This window comes from Oreochromis aureus, linkage group 22 (assembly GCF_013358895.1).
Source record: "Oreochromis aureus strain Israel breed Guangdong linkage group 22, ZZ_aureus, whole genome shotgun sequence".
NCBI lineage: Eukaryota > Metazoa > Chordata > Actinopteri > Cichliformes > Cichlidae > Oreochromis > Oreochromis aureus.
In genome coordinates this window covers 11,170,899-11,192,276 of record NC_052962.1, presented here as the reverse complement: position 1 = coordinate 11,192,276, position 21,378 = coordinate 11,170,899, and the positions used below count along the sequence as shown (strand labels likewise).

General features: G+C 42.2%; 1 protein-coding gene across 4 annotated transcripts in view; it reads right to left on the bottom strand.

Annotated features, from left to right (window-relative positions):
* The window catches only part of LOC116313436 (triple functional domain protein), a 63,543-nt gene extending 57,094 nt beyond the window's left edge, over positions 1 to 6,449 (bottom strand). For all 4 annotated transcript variants that reach the window (XM_039605548.1, XM_039605549.1, XM_039605551.1 and 1 more), the window contains exons 1-2: positions 6,318 to 6,449; positions 2,577 to 2,627 (exon numbers count right to left, since the gene is read on the bottom strand). In XM_039605548.1, the coding sequence (XP_039461482.1) occupies positions 2,577 to 2,627; positions 6,318 to 6,423 (157 nt within the window). In that variant the 5' untranslated portion in view covers positions 6,424 to 6,449. The remainder of the gene's footprint in view (positions 1 to 2,576; positions 2,628 to 6,317) is intronic.
* Between the last annotated feature and the right edge of the window lie 14,929 nt (positions 6,450 to 21,378).

The following is a 21,378-nucleotide window of genomic DNA, read 5'->3' as shown; positions in this document are numbered from 1 at the left end:
GAGATTACACAGTAAGTGATAGAGGAGTGGCTCTTCTACAGACTACTGCTGCAGATCAGACACTCCTGCAACATTTTTGTGCTTCAGCTCTTCCAATCTGCTCGAACACGCCATCTTGAGGCGATGCTTTCAGATTGCAGAATGCAGCTGATTGCTGAAGATTTATGCCAAATCATTTCAACGAGCACTGAGGCAGATTACACCGGCGGGTACTTCTGGACAGACACAGACGAAAAAGGGTTGAGAGAGAGAGAGAGAGTGAGACCGTGATAGAAAGCACATCTGTCAGGGTTCGAAAGCTTTAACATTATTACATAACAGCACTCGCCTCACCCTCCCATCCCTCGCAACCCACTTTCCAGTCACCCAGTCAGACCAGTGGATGAGGAGGCCCAACAGATGGACAGACATAATCCCCCCCACCCACCACCACCACCACCTCTTCTAAACCACGAAGTGATAACTGTTAAGCAGCAGGAGGCTTAAGAAAAGCACCATGCAGAAAGGCTAAACAGTCACACTAAAGCCAAGTGTTTTTCAGATATAACCGCGTTCGTGTTGCTTTCATCGCCTTTTTCCTACGGGCACTGAAGCTTTCTCTATAAAGACCCTGGGGCTTTGGAGCAACCTGCCAACTCACTGTCCTCCTTTGTGTGTAGAATTTGAAGGCTGTTTTTTGTTTCTCTTTACAAAGCCAATACTGCTGATAGTCTTAGAGTTTCTAATTAAGAGGTTTGCACAAATGGCTCTTTTCTAATTTCCTATGAAATAGTAAAATTTCTCACTGAAGAACAGAGCAGAAATAACTTTATATATCAAATTGGTCATTAAATGTGTTGTTTCAGCACATATTAACCCTCACATTAGGGAAAATAGCCTACTTTTTAAATGTCAGCTACACCATGAGGATAATAAAAAAGGAAGATTTAGTACAACTGATTGGAGAAAGGACACAAGCAAAAAGGTCATTTAGGGTGAGTGATTCTGAGTGAATGGCAGTTTGTGTGAATAAATCATGGCGCAGGCAGCATAAGTGTCCATCTCAACTCATTGCTAATAGCCTGTTATAGCTATAGGGAGAGGTGCCAGACATGGGTAGCTGTCCACATCCTGTATGTTTTGGGAATAGATGGGAGGGGTGGAGACGAGGATGAAAGGAAAAGTGAGGACATGTGAGATTTAGGATGACAATGACCTGTATTGATACTGGGAGGGGCAGAGCATTGAACCGCCCTTCATCAGTGCTATTAGACAAGAACCTTACAATGTCCAACACCAGTGGACAAGAGAATGGACAGGAACCGGGGTGAAATTTAACAAAGTACAGAGCATCCAAAAAATATTCTCCCCATAATGACAAAGTGAATAAACTCTGCTTGAAATTCTTGCAAATTTAAATGAAAAACATAAATATAACACGTACATGCATTAACAGCCTTTTCCATGACACATACAAATCGAGCTCAGCTACCTCCTGTTTGCAGTGATCATCTGTCAGATGTTTCTGCAACTTGATTGGGGCCCACCTGTGGTAAATTCAGTCGACTGGCTATGATTTGGAAAGACACACACCTGTCTTTATCACTGAGGATAGTAATGAGCACAGTGGCCTCCATCATCTGAAAATGGAAGAACTGTGGAACCACCAGAACTCTTCTTACAGCTGGCTGGCCAGTCTGAGCAATCGAAGTACAAGGCCCTTGGTCAATCAGGTGACCAATAACCTGATGCTTACTCTGACAGAGCTCCAGCATTACAGCATTAGCAGGACAACCTCTTCTGCAGCTCTCCAACAATCAGGGGTGTATAGTAGAGTGGCCAAGCTGAAGCCATTCCTTAATAAAAGGCTCATGACATGACCTGGAATTTGCTAAAAGACACCTGAAGGACTCTCAGAGTATGAAAAACAAAATTCTCTGGTCTGATAAAACCCAGCTTGAGCTCTTTGGTCTGAATGCCAAGTATCGCACCTGGAGGAAACCAGACACCGCTCACCACCTGGCCAATACCATCCCTAAACCGAAGCATGGTGGTGGCAGCATCAAGCTGGGGGATGTTTTTCAGCAGTGGGACACTAGTTAGGGTCAAGGGAAGGTGAATGCAGCAATGTTCAGAGCCACCCTTGATGATGACCTGCTCCAAAACCCGCTGGTCCTCAGACTGGGGCAAAGGTTCATCAACAGGACAACAACCCTAAGCAAGGAGCCACAATAACAAAGCAGCTGCTTCTGAACTACTCTATAAATGTCCTGAAGTGGTCCAGCCAGACTTGAATCTGACTGAACATCTCTGGAGAACATCTCTTTACCCACTTAATGTATGCTAAAACCCTTGTACTGTTACTTCAGCAGGATAATACCTTTTAAATTTAAAAAAAAAAAGTCTACAGTACATCTGTAAAAGGGCTTAGGTCTGCTTGTGTACATGTAAAAATACACCATACACACCATATTTCTTTTGAAATATACCGACCTCCCCCACCCTCCACCCTCAGTAAAATACACTCCCCTCTTGCACCACCAGCACACACGGATATAAACGGGCCTTGCAAGAAAAAAACAAATCTTATGTTTTACCTGCTATCTGGCTCGATACATCTCCTTTTGGCTCTTTAGGGAGGGATCCATCTGTAGGAACAAAGATAAAAAAAAAGAGCAACTGTTTTTATCCCCAATTAAAATGCATGACACAGAAATAAAAATACACATCGCAGCCAAAAAGAATTTGGCAAATGAATTCACTCAAAACGGAAGTGGAAAGAAGTCCTGTAAGCATGACTTCACGAAAACATATTAAAAGAACATTGTATCTTTTATTAACAGCATTAATGATAAACATCAAATGAATATTTTTTCAGTATCAGAGTTACTATCAATACCAATGTATCATAAACACCTCCAATTAAAAAGCTCCTACATTTGCTATTAAATAGAATAAATGGTAAGTACGGCTATTGCTGAAGGAAAGTCTGTGTTTTAACAGTTTCTGGTAAAGTACTGGAATAATAACAATTACACTCTATGCTACAAAGTGATTAAAGTTGATCTGAGGAGGATCACAGTGTCAGCGATCAATTCCATGAAAATCCATCCCATATTTGTTGAGCCTTTTCACTCCAAAGCACAACAAACAGAAACATGTCAGGTTAACATGCCATCAATGTGGCTAAAAAACAGAAGACTAATCAACTGCCAGAAAAAATCTCAATAATTAAGAATACTGTTTATTACCAGCAAAGCCTAAGAAGATAAACAAGAACTGGCTGTCTTAAAAACAAACAGAAAAGGGCTTCCGCATTAGTTAGGATGGAAAAATCCCCAACATTAGCTCGTTCAGTATGGTGACAATAAGAGAAGTGATATTGCCTTAGTCACAGGAAACACCTTACTATGGGGGGAGAGACTATCTTCATCATGTTCTCCTCCCTTAACAAGTAAAACATTACACCAAGGTACCAGGAATGTGATGATTCCCACGACCCCTAAACAGCATGTTCTGCTTACACCGGACCCGAGCATGCCGGAGTCATCTTCTCATCAGCCTATAACTCATGACCGAGGCCCGGTGGTTTCTCTGCAACTTCAACAATCAGCCCATTGATGCAGCCTATAGCCTGTGAGTGAGTGAGGCCGCTGCTGTGACGGAGGGGAAGATACCGTCAGCGTCATGTGCTGTCAACATGTAAACAGGCTGGACGCTCGACTGGCTGACTCACTGACACATGCTCGATCTATTCTGACTCAGGATTACTGCTTCCTGTTTAATGTTACAGAGTGCCGCACTGAGGGAGAGAGAAGCTGACTGCGGTACTGAGTACATGATCTATACCAAGTATCTAACAATATGCACCTGAGATACGCGCAGTTTGATTTCCACTGTTAAGGTAGGTGCTCATATTAAGCATGGCCAATGTTTCAAATAATGGGGTCAGTGTATAAATGGGCAGAAGACCGTTTTTCCCCCTTTATGATGTCACAGAGAGCAGATATCCCTAATATGGTCATCTCAGGCATAGATCTCCAGCTGTGAGCACAGAATCGCTACCTACTGACTCTCTCTTTGCAAGAGACAACCAATCAAAAGAAAGTATGTTTAAAGGAAGGGCAAGGGAGCTAAAACAGCTAGCTTCAAACAAGTTAGACTGAGTGCATAAAGGCCTTTTCACATAGGAAGCACTACCTACTACACTCTGAAACCTATCTATCCTATTACTGAGCAGAGCGCAGCATAAGCTCATTGGTGAAGAGTACTCACGCATGACGTGCTGTGACGGACCAATAATAATGACGCCTACAGTTGATTCTGTGCGTGTCTGAGTTTAAAGAACTTCATGACAAATTTACGTGCATATACGGACCTCAGGAGGAAAGCAGTGTTGTGGAAACCTATGCTTCGAGGAGTCGATCCTGCAGAGTCTAGCAGAGTCCATCACTAAAAATATGGAGCTGGAAATCAGCATGGCAGGTCTATCTTAGGGCGTTTTCACACCTGCCTGTTTAGTCCTTTTACTGCAGTTCATTTTCTCACTTGGTGCAGTCAGTCTGAGTACTGTGTGAACACAGTAATCTATCCAGGCCAACTACCTGGTGTACGTTACAAGTTTGGGTAAAAATACTTCTGTACTGGGTTGTAGTGAGGAGTTGTAGATGTTCAAATGTCAGTACGAGTTAGCAACTAGCCGTGAAATGAATGTAAATTCTCGCTGTTTTCCAGTTGTCCAGAACGCAGCACCTTGTTCCTGTATTTACATTTGTTGCTCCCAGACACATCTGGCCAATAAGCGGACAGGACATTCTCACGTGGTCTGTAATGACACGCTGTGGTTTGCTCGGCGTTCACTTAGATTTTTCTCTGTGTAAAAGGAAACCAAATCACGTGGAGAAGCTACAAGTTTACAAACTCATCAACTGATTTGGACCAGAGTAAACAAACTACAGGTGTGAAAACACCCTCAGTGTAGAAGCTCATTTGAGACATAACTAGAGGCTACCTGGATCCCTCTGAGGAAAGCATGCAAATCATTTGTGTTGCGACACACTTTTGTTTACCAGGAAACCCTTTCAGCCCGGATGGCACTAAGGCATCCCTGTAAATTTCTACACTGGCATTACAGTTCCTCCCTTACAGCTGAAAAAAGATTTTTCTGAAGTAATAGTTTAAGCCGCATTAAATAAATTCCTTAAATCACACCCAGAAGAGTCACCTTTTAATGAAAGCAGCAGCAAAACCTGCTCTTCACTGAACTTGCAAACTTATGAGACATTTATCCAACATATACCATGTTCATAATCACGTGGTTTAAGGTAAGAAAATAAGACCGAAACCAGGAAGTCTAACAGCGGAATAATGCTCTGGACAAAGATTTATAACACTCTTTGCCAAGATTGCAACTATTTTTCATTAAACAATGATCCATCGGGAATCTGCACCTGCAGGTGTGTGAGTGAACAGTAAAAAGCAAAAGCTGCACTAGTTTCAATCTTTTAGCCAACCTGACCCTGCTTTGTTTTGCAAAAGTCTTCTTTAAGGAGGTCCAGCCTGGCTCCATTCATGCAAAAATCAAACATCTTCTGCTGTGAGCTTAGGTAGTAGGTAAGCAACATTTTGCTGGTGGCAGTTCTCAGTAATGAACATTTAGCAGCAGAGTACACATAAAACTACACAAGACCTAACTTGCAGGCAACAGCAGCCTCACGCACAAAACACTGCATGGGAAAGTAGAGCCAAGTTGTCGAGAGAAGGCCAAAGATATCAAGGAAATGTTCTCTAAAGCCATGTACCTGGAAAAACAAAATCTTCACAAAGACTGAAAGAGATGAAGGGAAAAGGCAAGAGAAAGACCAAACACCTACATACTTCACATATTTGCCATGCCAAAGATGTCCGCTTAAGCCACAGTGTGCAACAATGTAATACCAGACTTACAGTAGTGGTAGCCCACAGCTTATCCCAATCTAAACAACAACACTTGTAGCTGAGCCAGTAGTCAAACATGCATGAAGGGGGGAGATAAAAACACAACACGTGTGCACGAAAACAGGCTTTTCCTCTGCGATGTGGCCGTTACAGCAGTGGGTTAATCCAACCGCACACAAACAGACATGCATACACTCTGAGCCAACTTTGTTAAGACCATAGTAGGATAAGCCCACTGCTGAACCGTCAGCCAAGCTCTTTGGATGAACTTAAACAGAGCTCGCACAAATACACACCAAACGGCTTTTGAGGAAATGACACGGCGAAAACTCCAACGGCCCGATTCCCATTGAACAAATCCAAACTTTCCTCTCCCAAAAACTGAGATAGAGTGAACTCACCGAGTCCTGCTGCACACTGGCTGCACTGTATCCTTATGGAGCGCCTTAAAAAACAGACAGCTCTCTCTTGTCCCGACACACACCGTTTCTGACTCTTAGCCCGCATTAACACGGGACCACCCTTTCTGTGGGCCCCTGCCTTCTCCTTCTCGGCAGGCACACTCATCGTTTGACTCACACACAAATAGGAAAGAGTCCCTTTCATTTAAAAATACCGATTGTCTGGCTCACACTGACTGAACTGAGGTGAGTGTCTTAAAAACAATGAGCAATACCCAGCTGTCAAGGCTGCCTTGGAGAGTTTAGAGGCAGATATAGCTGCAGGGTGGAGAAAATGTTTAAATGTCAGAGGCCACAGAGAGAGCACTTAAACAACATATTACCTAAGGGATCATCTGTGTGAGAGGGGTTTTTGTTGCTTGCCATGAATCATTACACATTACACAGATATTTGGGAAACAGAGTACTACTACTGACTGAATTAAGGGGTGGAAACTTGATGCAGCATAGTATAACGATCTTTTGCGTGGTGATTTTGCATCCATAGAGGAATACCAAATCCAAAATAAATTAAAATACTTGGGGAACAGTATAAACAAGAGGGCTGAAGCCTCATGATAGAAGGCCACCTTTCTGAGAACAGTTGCAGCCTGACTTGGACGGACTGCAGTCGCTCTCAGAGAAATTGTCAAAGCTTTGAAAATAATTCCTGTCTAATTTACAAATGCAGACAAATTACCAACATGTTGCCATCACTCTGAATGAGTGTGTCAATAAGCACAACACAAGGAGACTCGACTCCAGCTGATTGTATTGTGCTTATACTCCCACAGAACGAAGGATCAAACAGATGTGATTTTTTTTTTTTTTTTTTTTTTTAAACGATTTACCACAGTTAATATCTGTTTTATCAGAATCAGACTGGATGTAATTGCCAACTTGACCCCATTCAGCCACAGACTGATATCAGACTGACTCAGGTATTGACCAACTTTAACTTTAAGGACAACATTTGCAGTTGGGGGAAAGAATAAAAAGGGGTGTCTGTTCCCACTTTAAGCATCTTTATAGGTCCTGTGACGTACCCATCCCACTGACAGCATTTATCCTGGTGTGACTTCCACTGCAACTGCGCTGCCTAAACGTTAACTGATAGTTAGTCTCTTCAGATTTATCCATTCCCTTCCTGTGGATTCAAAATAATGGCAGCAGAATAAGTACCAGGAAATGAGCAGGACAACACACCAATCACAGTGGTCGCGGGGTATGTTAATACAAACTGTAGCTACGTTTCTAGGGAGGTGCACATCAAGTTATAAGTCACACTGTAGGGTTTCAGAAGGGCTACAACTGAGATTCCTTGCAGAAGTATAAGTGTTAAATCAGCGTGAGGTGTCAATCCTTCCCACAGATTAGGACTCCACTACTGGCAAAAGCAGTGTTGGGAGTGCTGAGCACTTTAAAGGAGGAAGAGGCGAGCTTAACAATATTACTGTGTTTTTAGAAGACTTTGACTGTTAAAAGAAAACATAAACAAAAGAACAGAGCAATAATCCTCTAGTCGCACAGATAGAGTCATTTTTCTGTGCACGGCGGTGCAGGAAGCAGTCAAATACCCTCTGCAGATTCAGGTTAGAGCTGCAGTTTGTAGCGAACTTCTCCATGGAGGAACGAGGACCGCCATCATCAGCTGTGTGGTCTCTAACTGGGAGATGAGAGACTTAACCAAATAATCTTGAAGTCCACGACAACAGTGACTGGACTTTCAAAATAAAAGGGAGCAAAACATGCACCAGTGTACTAACTGCGGATGACAAAACATAAAGACCTTTTTTGCCAAAGCTGACTGTTTTGCCAAGTCGCCAAAAGCTTACGCCGAGCATTCCACCCAAGTAAAGTCTAAGCGTGGGAAACACTGCCTGTCCTGACAACTACAGTCAAGTAATTTTGTGTTGCTCATGGCTCCTGATATTTTTAGCAGTAGCCCTTAGATCCCAGGATAACACCTTCATACCAGCTTTATGAAGCTGAGATGAAAAACATCACATGTACGCTTGCTAATTTGTCAAAAGCAGCGAATAACTGTTAATAACTTTATTTTACACCAAAATATGGAGATTAGAATCAGTAAAAATATGTATGTCATATGTCTGAAATAATGAAATGTTTGCCTGTACAGCCGGTTTGCTTGCAGGATTGAATAGTGATCAGGACAGAAAGGCCACAATTTCTTCTTTCAGAATGATTAATTCTCTATAAAAAACATAAATATACATGACTTTGATTACTCCAACTGATCTGAGGTTCAAGGAATGTGACATTCCCACGTTCTCGTTTGTTCTTGGCATACGAACCTCACTATATACGTGCTTACTTGCACACTACTGAGAGAAAGCAGTAAAATATACATGACCAACAGTCCGGAGAGCTTGGCGTTCATGCACACGTAAACACTCAGGTACAACCGAGCTAATCTGAGCCCTTATCTAACCCCAAACATCATTCACCATAACTCAAACATCTACCACACTCCAACGCTGCTCACCAGGAAACACGCCAGAGATAGCTGACTCAATCTTTACTCAAAACCTCAACTGTGGCAGAAAAGAGGAAACTAAATGTTGGGAATGTACTTTATATTCATTTATATGTTTAAAGACGTGTTTCTAGCCACACTGGTATCTGCCCTCAGAATGGATCCCAGGTGTATCCATGCTGAATGCCAAAACAATGAAAAAAGCCTGGCTCTGCCCCCGAAGATCAGAGCTAAAGGCCACCGCTTTAAACTATTCTTCATTTCGCCTGGTACCTCTGGGACCATCTCAAGGAGCTCAGCAGTCAACAGCCTTTTGCTTTAAGACCTAAAAAGCTACAAATTGTGATGTTTGCAGTGAATCGGTTTCTTTTCTTTCTTTTTTTTTATTACTCGATGCTAGGAAAAAAAAAAAAAAAAAAAAGAGGTGAAAAGTAGTCAAAGGAAGCGATAAAAGTGAGCGAGATGGGGAGGGTAACAGTGAGATAGCAGTTTTGAATGCACTGGAGACCCAAAGAAAAAGGAGTACAATGGTCTTTCAGGACCTGTCCTAGTTCGGTTCACTCTCAGTCTCTTTCTGCTCTCAGAGCCCACAGATCCTGGCAAATATTTCAAACCGATCCAAATCAATTGTGAGGTAATTCAGTCTTTTTAGTGACCCCTTTATTAACACAGTTTGCTACTCAAAGGTGCGCTTCTCTGGTCGTTGTTTTTCCCAACGGCTGCCTCTCTCGCTCTCTTTGAATTTCCCAGCTCTCTCTCTTCTTTCTCTTTCACCTGCACTGAGCAGACTCACTTATCTCGCTCAGGCACGACCCAATAATCACTCCCTCGCTCCAAAAGCTGCCTGTTTATGCTCCTCTTAGGAGGTTGCGTAAAGACAGCAGCTATCAGCAAACAAGATTTCACAGCAACTCGCAACCTGCGCCCGCCCTCCCGACTCCTCTCCCCTCAAAACGTACCTCCTGTCTCCTTCTTCTCCATCCTTTCTCCATTTTTCTCTTTGCCCCCTCGACTCGCTCGCCTCTCTTGTTCCAGTTTGGGTTTTTTTTTTTTTTTTTTTAAGGAAGACAGCGGCGGGGCGGCAAATCTTTCCCGAGCTCGCGCCAATTAGATATCGTGCAGGAGAAATTACAGAACGAGAGCGCGGTAGATGAGAGGGAAAAAGTGGGACAAGCTCCTTTTTATAAACACACAGCGAGCGGCGAGAGGTTTGCATATGTGTGTGCGTGTGTGGAGGTGCGTGCGTGCGTGTGTGTGCATGTGCAGTTCACTTGCTCCTGAGGGGGATTTTTAAAGAAGCCCAAATTATTTCCATTTGCACATCTGACAAACACTTTACCACACTAATGGCCTATATTTGGCATTATTATATTTAATTTTAAGCAACTTTAATTCAACAGGGGGAAAACGGTGCTTGTAAAGGCCAACTGCTGCTCGACACCCCTCCTCACTCCCGCCTGCCTTGTAAAAGTTTTAAAGACGAAAATACCTCGTTTTGCAGGTTCTGATTAACACGTATTCTCGTGGACAGCCACGCTGCTTCACGAGCAGCCCTTTAGCTCTGCCTCATGTTGGCGCCACACATCAAAATCTGTTTGTAATGCGTCCGAATGCAGAGTGCAATCCGCCCTTGAACTGCAGATTGCAGAAGCTCATTGTGGTTATTAGCTCTTATCAGCTGGCCTTTGCTCTTATCAGCTGGCCTTTGCTCTTACGTGCCTGTGCGAGCAGTAAAGGCTCAGTGAGAGTGCAGGCGTTTGCAGACCTGGTTTACATAGACCTGTTCGTAAAAAAAAATAAAATAAAAAAATAACACGTGGTCAGACAGGATGACATGGATAGCTGCTGTTGCCATGGTGACAGACTGAAAACTCAGTCTGGACATTAAAAAAAGGGAAGATAAAACATGCCCCTATAGCACTAAAAGACTTTTTCCCCTTTTTTTGTGCAAGTGTTAAACGCTGCTTTAAATATGAAAACAAAGTATCCCGGGCACACTCAGTGTAGTTATAACTATAGCTGCTGTGTGCAGAAAGTATTTTTCACTCATGAGCAGATTAATTCACATTAAAAAAAAAATCTGTGTAAAGCAGAGCATTTAGGATTCTCTGTCTTATAAAGACACTGTGACAATTCTGGATACTCATTATATGAAAAAAACAAAAACCCCAAAACAGTTCGAAATAATGAAGTCAGCATCTGTGTAATTAATCCCTGTGAGCCAAAATCTCAGGCTTTAAACTCTTCTAAATGCTCCTTTTAAGACTGTTTTTTTTTGTTTTTGTTTTTTTGTCTGGCTGTAAATAAAGAAGTCGTACAACCACACGATTTTTAATCAAAGAACGTCTAAATACTCGTGAACACGGACTCACTGAACTTCTTGTTTCACAGAGTTTACTCAAAAGATATTCCAGAATGACAGGGCTATACAACTGCAGGAAAACACTTAAACAAATATCCTGTGTGTTTTCAATAGATGGGGCGGAGACAATGGATTTAGTTTAATTTTTAGACTTTTTACAGGTTTTGACTGTAAATTATTAACAACATTACAGCACTCCAAGCCGCTTTATGGCATCAGCTCTTTTGATTTTATGCACAAAGCCAGTACCCGGAGATGATCTCCACTAGTAGCCACCTGATAGCGGGCACTGAGCTAAACAAGCAGCTGCTTGTTTTACACATATAAAAAAAATGGTGTGATGCAACAGTGTTTCTAGAGTATAGTTAGAAAACAGTGCCATCAGTATGGCGTATATCCTGCTGTAAATCCATAACCAGCTGACCAATCAGCATTCATTCATCCACAAACGGAGAACATTTTTCTTCGAAGTAAAATTTGTGCCTTACTGCTGAAACCAACACATTTTAAAAAGGTGTAACTTTTACTTTTAAGGCAAATGTTCTCTGTTCCTGGTTTTTATCATACTGTTCTCAGTTTCACTACCACTTGGGGAGCAGGTGGCGAGAGTTAGCAGATAAATAGATCTGTACCAACAACTGCAACATCTGCTACTGACCAAAGCAATTGCAAGGAGGCTTTCAGTCAAGAGTTGTGCACCTCTTTGCAACCAATTTTACCTAGTGAGAACAAGCAACCTCCAGGCCAGGATAAACCAGGCCCCAGTATAAAATAAATAGAGGTTATTTTGAACTTTCAATCATGCAAAGCTACTCTAACACTTCAAGGGGAAAAAAAAAAAAAAGCTGAAAATTAGCTTGGTAGGACCCCTTTAAAGTTTTGCCAATTTTTATGTCTATATATGCAAAACTTTATTCATTTTCTTAAACAGATGATGAGGATGATAACTATTCTCATACCACTGAAAACCCACAAACAAGCACCTGGAAGCAAAGGGAAACAGCTAGCTTGGCACTGCTAACATTTACAAATCACCACATTATGTTTGTTTAACTCCACACACCCCCTGTGTGCGTGTGTAACTGTGGGTGGTGACTCACACCAATTTGCTCCTCCCCTATGTGACCAAACCCACACACACACAGACTCACACCAAATCCACCCTTTGCTCCACCCCTATGTGTGCCACACCCACACACACACACACACACACACACACACACACACACACAAAGAGTAATCCCAGAGAATAAAACGCCAGATTGGATTAGGTCAGCGTGTGTAATCCAATGAACTCTCACCTCTAAAATGCCTAATGCTGTTAGAGCTCACATCATCACACTGTCACATTGCTCAACTGTATAACAAATCACATAGAAATACATCTGTACAGTGTAATCTTTCAGCATAAAGCACTGCACACATCTGGAACATTTTTCAAAAACAAACTTCACTGCAGACATACAGAAACACACCCCCCCCTTACTTAAAGATTTCCAAAACTAGTCCTCCCTCATTGGTAAGCTCCTGCAGACCATTTTGCATTGCCATGTATGGCACATCTGAAGACATACAAAACTAGTTTACCGGCATTTGAGTGTCGAGGAAGTGAGCGTTGTTCCCTCTGAAAAGAAATCTAGGGCTTTTTGTTCGAGTTTAGGTATTATATTACTGTGTACAACTAAAAGTTCACACTGACATCATTTCTCCTTTAGGCTACAAACAAATCCAGTGACGCTGTTTGTTCTACTTCGTGGCTCTTGATGGCTTCACTCACTGCCTTTTGATTGAAAAATTACAGCCTTTATAGTCCAGCCAGTCATCTGTGAGTCGGGTTTTCCGATCATTTCTGCAGTGGACCCCAAGTCTGTGAGGTCAAACAATAATCTTTCCCTCTTTGTCTGTTACTATGATATTTCCCAATATCCATTTAGATGCACAATTTTCCTGTGCCAATCTCCTTTCTGGACTGCAATTTAAACTTGCTTATGAGGTGGTTATGATCTCATAAAGTTTTCCCTTTTTTTCCCTTCAATCTATTTGCTCGTAATTGATAAACTTGGTACAGTTCAGACAAGCCGACCATTAGACAGTCACCTCTTGGTTCATCTCATGACATTAATTCAAATTCGACCAGAATAAAAAAATGTTAAAAAGATGGTGGGGGGAGCAAATCTTGAGTCGGCACACTAGAACACGTCAGTCCGACACTGAACCAGATGACCGGTCTTTACGAGCCTGTGATACGATACACAGATGAGCGGCAAATGCCTTGAGCGAGATGATGCAATGTGCCAGTTGGGCAGAAAGTTTACCCACAGATGTTAAGAGCCAAGCTGACAACCACAGCTGTGTGTTTAGCAACCTAACGGAGACTAAAACCAGAGGTATGGACCTATAGTGACCAGTTGGCCAAACTTATTTGATTTTTTTATATTTTGGAAATAAAGCGCCTCCCAAAGTGTCCATTTAAGTAACTCTCTGAGCTCACAGGCTCTCTTCACGCTCTTGATTCGCAGCTAGATTCTTCTTTTTCTGCTTCTTCCAGCTAGCTAAAAAAACCTGATCCAGCCAATTTTTAGGGGTGGATTGCTGGACTGATGAAGGCTGGCTGAAAATATTTAACAAATTGTCCAACCCTAAAGTGCACTTTGTCACTCTTCTTCTCAGCGTTAATTTACTTTCTCTTTGCCGTCCTTGCTGGTGTGAGATTAGCAGCTTTTATGTGTCTGCGTTGTGATTGTTAAGACGACTGTTTGATGTTAGGATGGCTTTCGCAACCTGTTAATCATTTACCAAAACTTTGACGATAACACCTCAGCTTTCAACAGATTACAGTTTAAACAAGGCAAAACCCTCCCACCAAAACAAACAAACAAACAAACCATCAGCCTTCCTCTCAAACTGACCTCAGAGCAGATTTAGGGGGTCTGGCTTGCTCTGCAAAATCCCTTTAAAATTTAATGCGCCTGCACCTGTTACAAGGGGTGAAAAAGATTATGTGTTTACTTAGCTACTCATGGGAAATGTAAGCACTTTAAATTATTTAAGCCAAATTTTGCTAGCTGGCTGATTCTCAGCATTTTCTGAGCAAAAACACGAGTATATCACAGGGGTATTTCTTATTTGAGACATGAAGCAAATGCTGGCACAAAAGCGATCGCATATGGCTCTCAGTGATATTATTTGTATAGTTTTAGCACCAGATATAAAATATTTTATATGTTGATGAAATCCCTTGAAATTTCCATCCTTATCCACGTATAAAGACGTTTTCGCCCCTCTCTGCACCACTAATGGTTTCCAAGTGCCTGAGCTGCTGGTCTTGTTGCCATGTGCTCTGCGTTATATTTGTGCTTCATTTTAAGGGATGAATGCCTTTCTAAGTGAAACATTACATTTTTAATGCCACAATAAAGAGAACAGTTCAAGCAGAAAGAGGCTTTTTTTTTTTTTTATCCTTGTGTTTTAGCCTAATCTCCGGCCCTTTTCAAAAAGGCTTTTTACTCAACCATCCATTTGCTTTTGATTGAAGCTGCTTCGGCAAATAAAAGCTTTAACTCTCATAACCATCATCTTTCCCTCCAGCTGGCTTCCATTTACTCTGCCCCTTTTACTCTCTTCTGTGTGGTTACTTCGAGATGTGTCGACTACCTGATTTTCATGTGTGCCTGAGTAAAACAAAAAACAGCCACCCTGTGTAGTGAACCAAGACAGAATGTAGCACGCTGTGACAATACCGATACAAATGACGGGGGTCAGTGGGAACACCAAATTGGGAGAAAGTGCTCCTGTGAGTGTGAGTAAGCGTGAAACGCCATTGACAGAGAACAGTGACTACTGGTTTCACAAAGCCCCGAGTCCTGCGAACCACGTGATGCCCGAGTGCAGAGACGAGTTCCACTTGATTACTCAGACGGAGCATCTCAACATTTGTGTTTCAAACACACTGACCTCTGTAGTCTGAAACATTTAATGAATTCTGACTGAATTAAACAGTGCAGCCATACACAACCCACATTTGCCACCTTAGGGATGCAAGCTTGTCATTTCTGCATTTGCCCCTTATTGTCCCATTACCCGATATTTGGCAGGTTATAGCTGTTTAATGCAAACACTTATTATTAAAACAAAGAATAAGAAAAAAAAACAGGTTAAAGTATATGCCTGTTTAACTGCTTGTTAATGCAATATCTCATCAGCCAATCATGTGGTAGCAACTCTATGCGTTGGCATGTAGACAAGGTCAGGAGGACCTGCTGTAGTTCAAACCAGAATGGGGAACTTCAGCAGTGACTTTTAAGTGACTTTGAACGTGGCACCGTTGTTGTTGCCAGATGGGTTGGTCTGAGTATTTCAGGAACTGCTGATCTGTGGGGATTTTCCCACACAACCATCTCTAGGGTTTACAGAGAATGTTCTGAAAAAGAGAAAATATCCAGTGAGCAGTGGGCCTGAATGAAAATGCCTTGTCGATGCCAGAGGTCAGAGGCGAATGGAGGACTCCTTGGAGATGATAGGAAGGAAACAGTAACTCAAATAGCAACTCATTACAAGCAAGGTATGCAGAAGAGCTTCTCTGCACCAACAACATGCTGAACCTTGAAGCAGATGGGCTACAGCAGCAGAAGACCACACTGGCTGCCTCTCCTGTCATCTAAGAGCTGGAAGTTGGGGCTCTAACTGGCACAAGTTCACCAAGATTAGCCAACAACAGACTGGAAAAATGTTGTCTGGTTTCAAGAGCTAAAATTTCTTCTGGAACATTTGGATGGTAGGTTCAGAACAACGTGAACCCATGGATCGGGGTGGTGATGATAAGATATTTCAAAGGCACACTTTGATACCAGTTGTGCATCATTCTAACATCACACCTTGCTGAACATGTCCATCCCTTTATGCCCACTGTGCTCCCACAGTCACAAAGCTCAAATCACTTCAAACTGGTTTCCTGAAAATGAAAGTGAGTTCACTATACTCAAATGGCCTCCACAGCCACCAGATCTCAATCATAGAGATCTGATGGAAAGAGATTCCCAACATAGATGTGCAGCAACTGTGTGATGCTGTAATGTCAACATAAACCAAAATCTCTGAGGAATATTTACAGCACCCTGTTGAATCTATGCCTCAAGGAATTAGGGCATTTCTAAAGGCAAATGGTGCACCTAATAAAGTGGCCAGTGAGTCTACATACTAGGTTGAATTTTACAGAGATTTTTGTAGCTAGTTCAACATTTTTATTTAATTCTTCCTCTTACAAGTCTCCAAAATTTCTGAGGGAAAGTAAAAAGATGACTCAATTACAAATCAAAGTATCGATTTGTTGTTTTGTATTGATAAAAATTCAAATTACAAATAGAAAAAAATGTAGAAAAATAAACCAGTTTATGCAAATGAATACAGTAAAAAAATTATACAACTTAAATTTTAATAACTTGATCAATTAAAGAACAGAATTAATACCACTTCTTTGTTTAATTCATTTAGTCATTTATTTTGGATTTTGGCCCCTCTAGGCTAAAAGAGCAAAACAAAGTGACAACAACCTTAGCCTTGACTTATCTGTCTGTATTGATCTGCGATGCACCAATCCCTTCGTTTGCCTCCATCCAACAAACACGGGATGATAAAAGAAATCTGCTTTGTGCAGCATTAGGCTTTAGCCTCTGCTCTGCGTCTGACTTGGCAGCTTTAAGCCTGGAGGAAACCTTCACTGAGGGACCTCAATCAGTCTCCATCTCCTGGATCAATATCCATTAGTCTCAGAGAGAGCGCGTGTGTGTGCGTGTTCGCATTGAGCGTGTGCACAGACCTCATCCTGGGTGAATGGGCCTGAGTCATAAATGCAAACTCTGGATCACATTTCTCCCTCCCTCTTTCCCTGCTTGTCTGTTTCACTCAATTTCTTGCACACACAGACGCACACAAACACACGTACACACTGATGTCCATTCAAACACACAGGCCGACGTTATGAACGGTACTTTGTAGCCTCTAAATGTTCATTCACGAGGGGCCAGTAGTGAGGACTGTAAATTTTCCCGCTGCGAATGGTGCCCCAGCACTACCAACAAGTAATAAATGTATGAAACTGACACCAAATCAATCCCAGAGTCATCTTCGGTGTAGCTAAAGATACATTCGGAGTGGAATAATTTGAGGATTGACAACATGCCACAACAAAGCTCCTTGTATCACAGCTCTGAGGCCTTGGTATTAATTCCAGTCTGGGAGACAGAGAGGAAAGAGATGGATAGAGACGCAGGGAGGCATTTTTCTTTTTTAATATTAGTTGTCATTTTGCATCAGGACGGAGAGGACCGACACGACGCAGCATGAACGAATGGGGGGGGAAACATGAAGCAGACATCAGCAAATGAACGCTCAGCCAGCAGGCAGAGAGACAGACGGACGGATGGAAGGCGAGAAAGGAAAGAGAGAAGACACGGGAAAGACAAAGAAACCAAACGCTAAAGAATGGAAAAAAAGAGACGAGGATGGAGCTGGGGACGGAAAGAAAAAAGAAAAAAAGAAAAAAAAAAAAAGCATAGCCTGCCCTGTGGCGAGATACTCAAACCTGTGCGTGTCAGAACAAGATTCCCACAAGTTCAGCAGCAAAACAAAAAAGGTGGAGAGCCCGAACGCGACACTTAAGCTCCCACCGAGCTGGCTGTATAAAGACAGTGGTAGGCTGAGGCCTGTATTGGTTTCAATACTGGTTTCACTACAGACATGGCTGACTCACAGCAATACAGGGATGCTCCATTTAAAAATGGTTTGAAACAATAAGAAAAAATTCATTTCTTATCAGACAGAACGGAGAAAGCTCGAGGAAGTGGAGACTGTGCACAGTGTGAACCAGCATATCAGACAAAGAAGCATTTCCTTATACCCTAAAGAGCTGCACACTGGACGTGGCTCGCAGGTTGTTACCCAGTTCAGTTACATTTACAGTAAATCTCCATCCATAACTAGAATTATCTCATGAAGTAGGTGGTCTTGTCAATCATGTCCTGCTGAAAGCAACCCCGTAAGTGCCGGACACACGGGCACTGAAACCTTTCCACTAGTACCTACTCGACTTGGCTCACCTTAGTTTTTAGGATCTTCCACTCATATTCATATATGAGATGTATTGTTGAAATTGCACGTCCTTTTACTAAAATAAATATACCTGAGGGATTTAAAGTGTAGCTAAACTTCTTTACATGGATAGAAAGAGAAGTTTTACTGGTGCGGCCGACTCCTGATCAAAGTGGGCTGCGAGTAAGGAAAACAGAATTATGCCCAACAACTGGTCTGTTTTAAAGTTTTTCAGCTCTTAACTACAGTAAACTCTGAAAACTGAACTGACATAAACAAATATCAGCCGTCGATTTCAGACAAGAGGCCTAATATCGGCCGATACATCAGCTCATTTCTAAGGAAAAACAGGCATACACTTTGCCTTAACACAAACAGATACACACTCTTGTCACTCTTAAGTTCACAAAGTGTTAAAAATCAGCAATAGTCGCCTAAAGTTTAAGGTTAGTGTTTGAACACAGGCAGGATTTGAATCTCTGCCCATTGACAGGTTGATTGAACGCATCAAGTACAGACTGGCCTGAAATATAAATGACACTGGTGTTAAAATATTCATACGATTAAACAAAGCCAGCTGCAGATAACGGCACAAAATGTTCATTCGCGTCGAGTGTGTGATTTGTTCTCACTGTATCAACAATTTCAGTTCTAATAATTCGACAGAGGCAGCCCAAACCATACTAAGTTCAACCCGTAAGCTCACACACACACACAACACAAGCTAATTATCGCTCTCACTGCTTCTTGCAGACAAACAACAGTTAATATATGGCTGAAGAGCTCTTTTGGTAACTAAAGAGCTATTTCTAAACTACAAATTAAAACCGGAGCAGATGGGCTTGTGGTAATAAGAACAGGGGGTGGAGGGGGGGGCCATATCTAGAAATTTCAATTATACAATAAATAAATTAGGAACAGATCCGATTAACAGTGAGGCAGAATGGCTGCAGCTGTGCAACATCAACAAAAACACAGCGAGTTACAGGATGCTTCTTCTTGCCTCTCTTTCCTTAAGAGGAAGCCATCAGATCAGCTCAATACGGATACCAAACTTCCCTCTATGGCTTATTATCGCACTAGACACAAAACCACAGGAGCCAGAGGCTGAATGTCAATACGCTGCATTCTCATCCTTGTTTACAGCCCCTCTAAAGTGTACTTCAAAATCTAGTAGTAGAACATGCAGTGATTTTTGGCAGAGTACATTAGCACCCTCTGCATTTTATTCCTCATATACATCACTATTGTATATTTCTATGTCAGGTACTAAAATGCATAGCACCTGAAAACAAACTAACTGCATATACCATTACACATGCTACACAATCAACAACCGATTCACTATGAAAGGGTTTTAGCGCTTCTCAGCAGAAGCCGCGTCTTACAAACTTGCAGCGTGCAACAGTAACCACTGGGGTGTATTTAAGTGGAGTTAGATGATGACACTTGCAGACATGACATCAAGCACTGGATCTCATTCAGCAGCCCCCCTGAGATGAGCTAAGGGTTATCCGGCACATGCAAGAGTCCACAGGCTCAACAGGATTTTCATATGAAAGACCCACAAACACTGCAGGCAGACCTTTTTCCAGGAATCAGCATTTCATTCGAGTATATTGTGATTATCTGTACAAACTGTGTGTGTGTTTCATGCTGCACATTTACTGACAGCCATGCAAATGCATAACAAACGCCATCCTTAAGTCATGTTTTCACAGTGTCAAATCGTGAAAGTGATATCAAATCGTACGGCCTGTATTCCACTGTGCTCAGACGTCCGGTAGTGTCCCCAGGAATTAACATGTTTTATGAGCTATTGTTGGAGCCGATGCAATGACTGTAGGCCCGTGTTAAGACTTCAACACAGTCCTCGCTGACAAATTAGCCTGCTTAGCTAATGCTAGCGATTATGCACATGCGACGGGGTAACATCTTTATATTGAGATAATAAAGTGTGTGTTACATGGAGAAATGTGTGTCACTGGCATTCTGAGGTTTGACCGAGGAAAAATAGACGCTTTCGCTTCTGCTAGCCATGTTACAAAACTAGCTTATCCTGCACAGTGCACACCCAGGCTATACGTGCCACGCCGTGTATTGTTTACATAGCTTGCGCCGTTGTGCTATTTTTTTGACAGCATGGAAAACTACAAACAAAACCGACTTGACGGAATACCAAAGCTAAGCGGACACTCCTCATATACGTTTTCTCCCAATACACAAAAAAACCACCCACCAACAAACCAGCTTTAACTGCCAGGCTAACTAAGCTAAACCAGCTAGCGAACAGGATTCACCAAATCTGATTCGGGATTCACTAGCTCTGAGGTTAGCAGCACTGGTAGCTGCTGTTGGAATAAGCAAGCTCCTGGGTCCATTATCGGACAGCTCTGTACAGCTCCATTTCTCTTTCTAATAAACTCTGCAACTACTCCGCTGGATTAAACCTAAATATACATTACAGTTGTGCCACTTTAAAGCTTAATTAACCCCAATAACCAAAAGTCGGGAGAATCCAAACCAGTCAGGCTGCGTTTGAATAGAAAACGCACATTTACAATTGCTGTTTTACCCCCTTCTTTTATTTCTCATAACGCCAGCCTGTGTCATTTCAATTATTTTTGCTGTAAGTTTATATCGATGCAAGTGGTTTTAAGTTATTGGATCGGGAGGTTGGTAACACGGAGTGCTGCACTTCTTAAAATACTGCAATATCTAGGCGAGGTGTCCGGAGATGGAACTCTGGTCATTAGCAACCCGGCAAGCGTTGTCTTTCCATAGTCTGGTTGAGCTATAGGATGCAGCTGCTCAGAAAAGGAAGTCAAGGAACATATTTCGGAGATGCCCGCAGCTGTGTGGGTCACTGGCATTTATTGTGAGTTTCATTTATGTCGACAGTTGTGAAATTCAATGGCTAAAACCTCCCATATTCTTCACTGTGCGAGCCCCAAACCTCACAACATGGACAGGAAAAAATGTCCCTCACAGAGCTGGACCAGGGGAGAGCTCTCCGCGGAGCTCAGTCCGACCTCTCCCACTCTTTTCCTGGGCTTACCGGTTTTGAAGAACGCCTC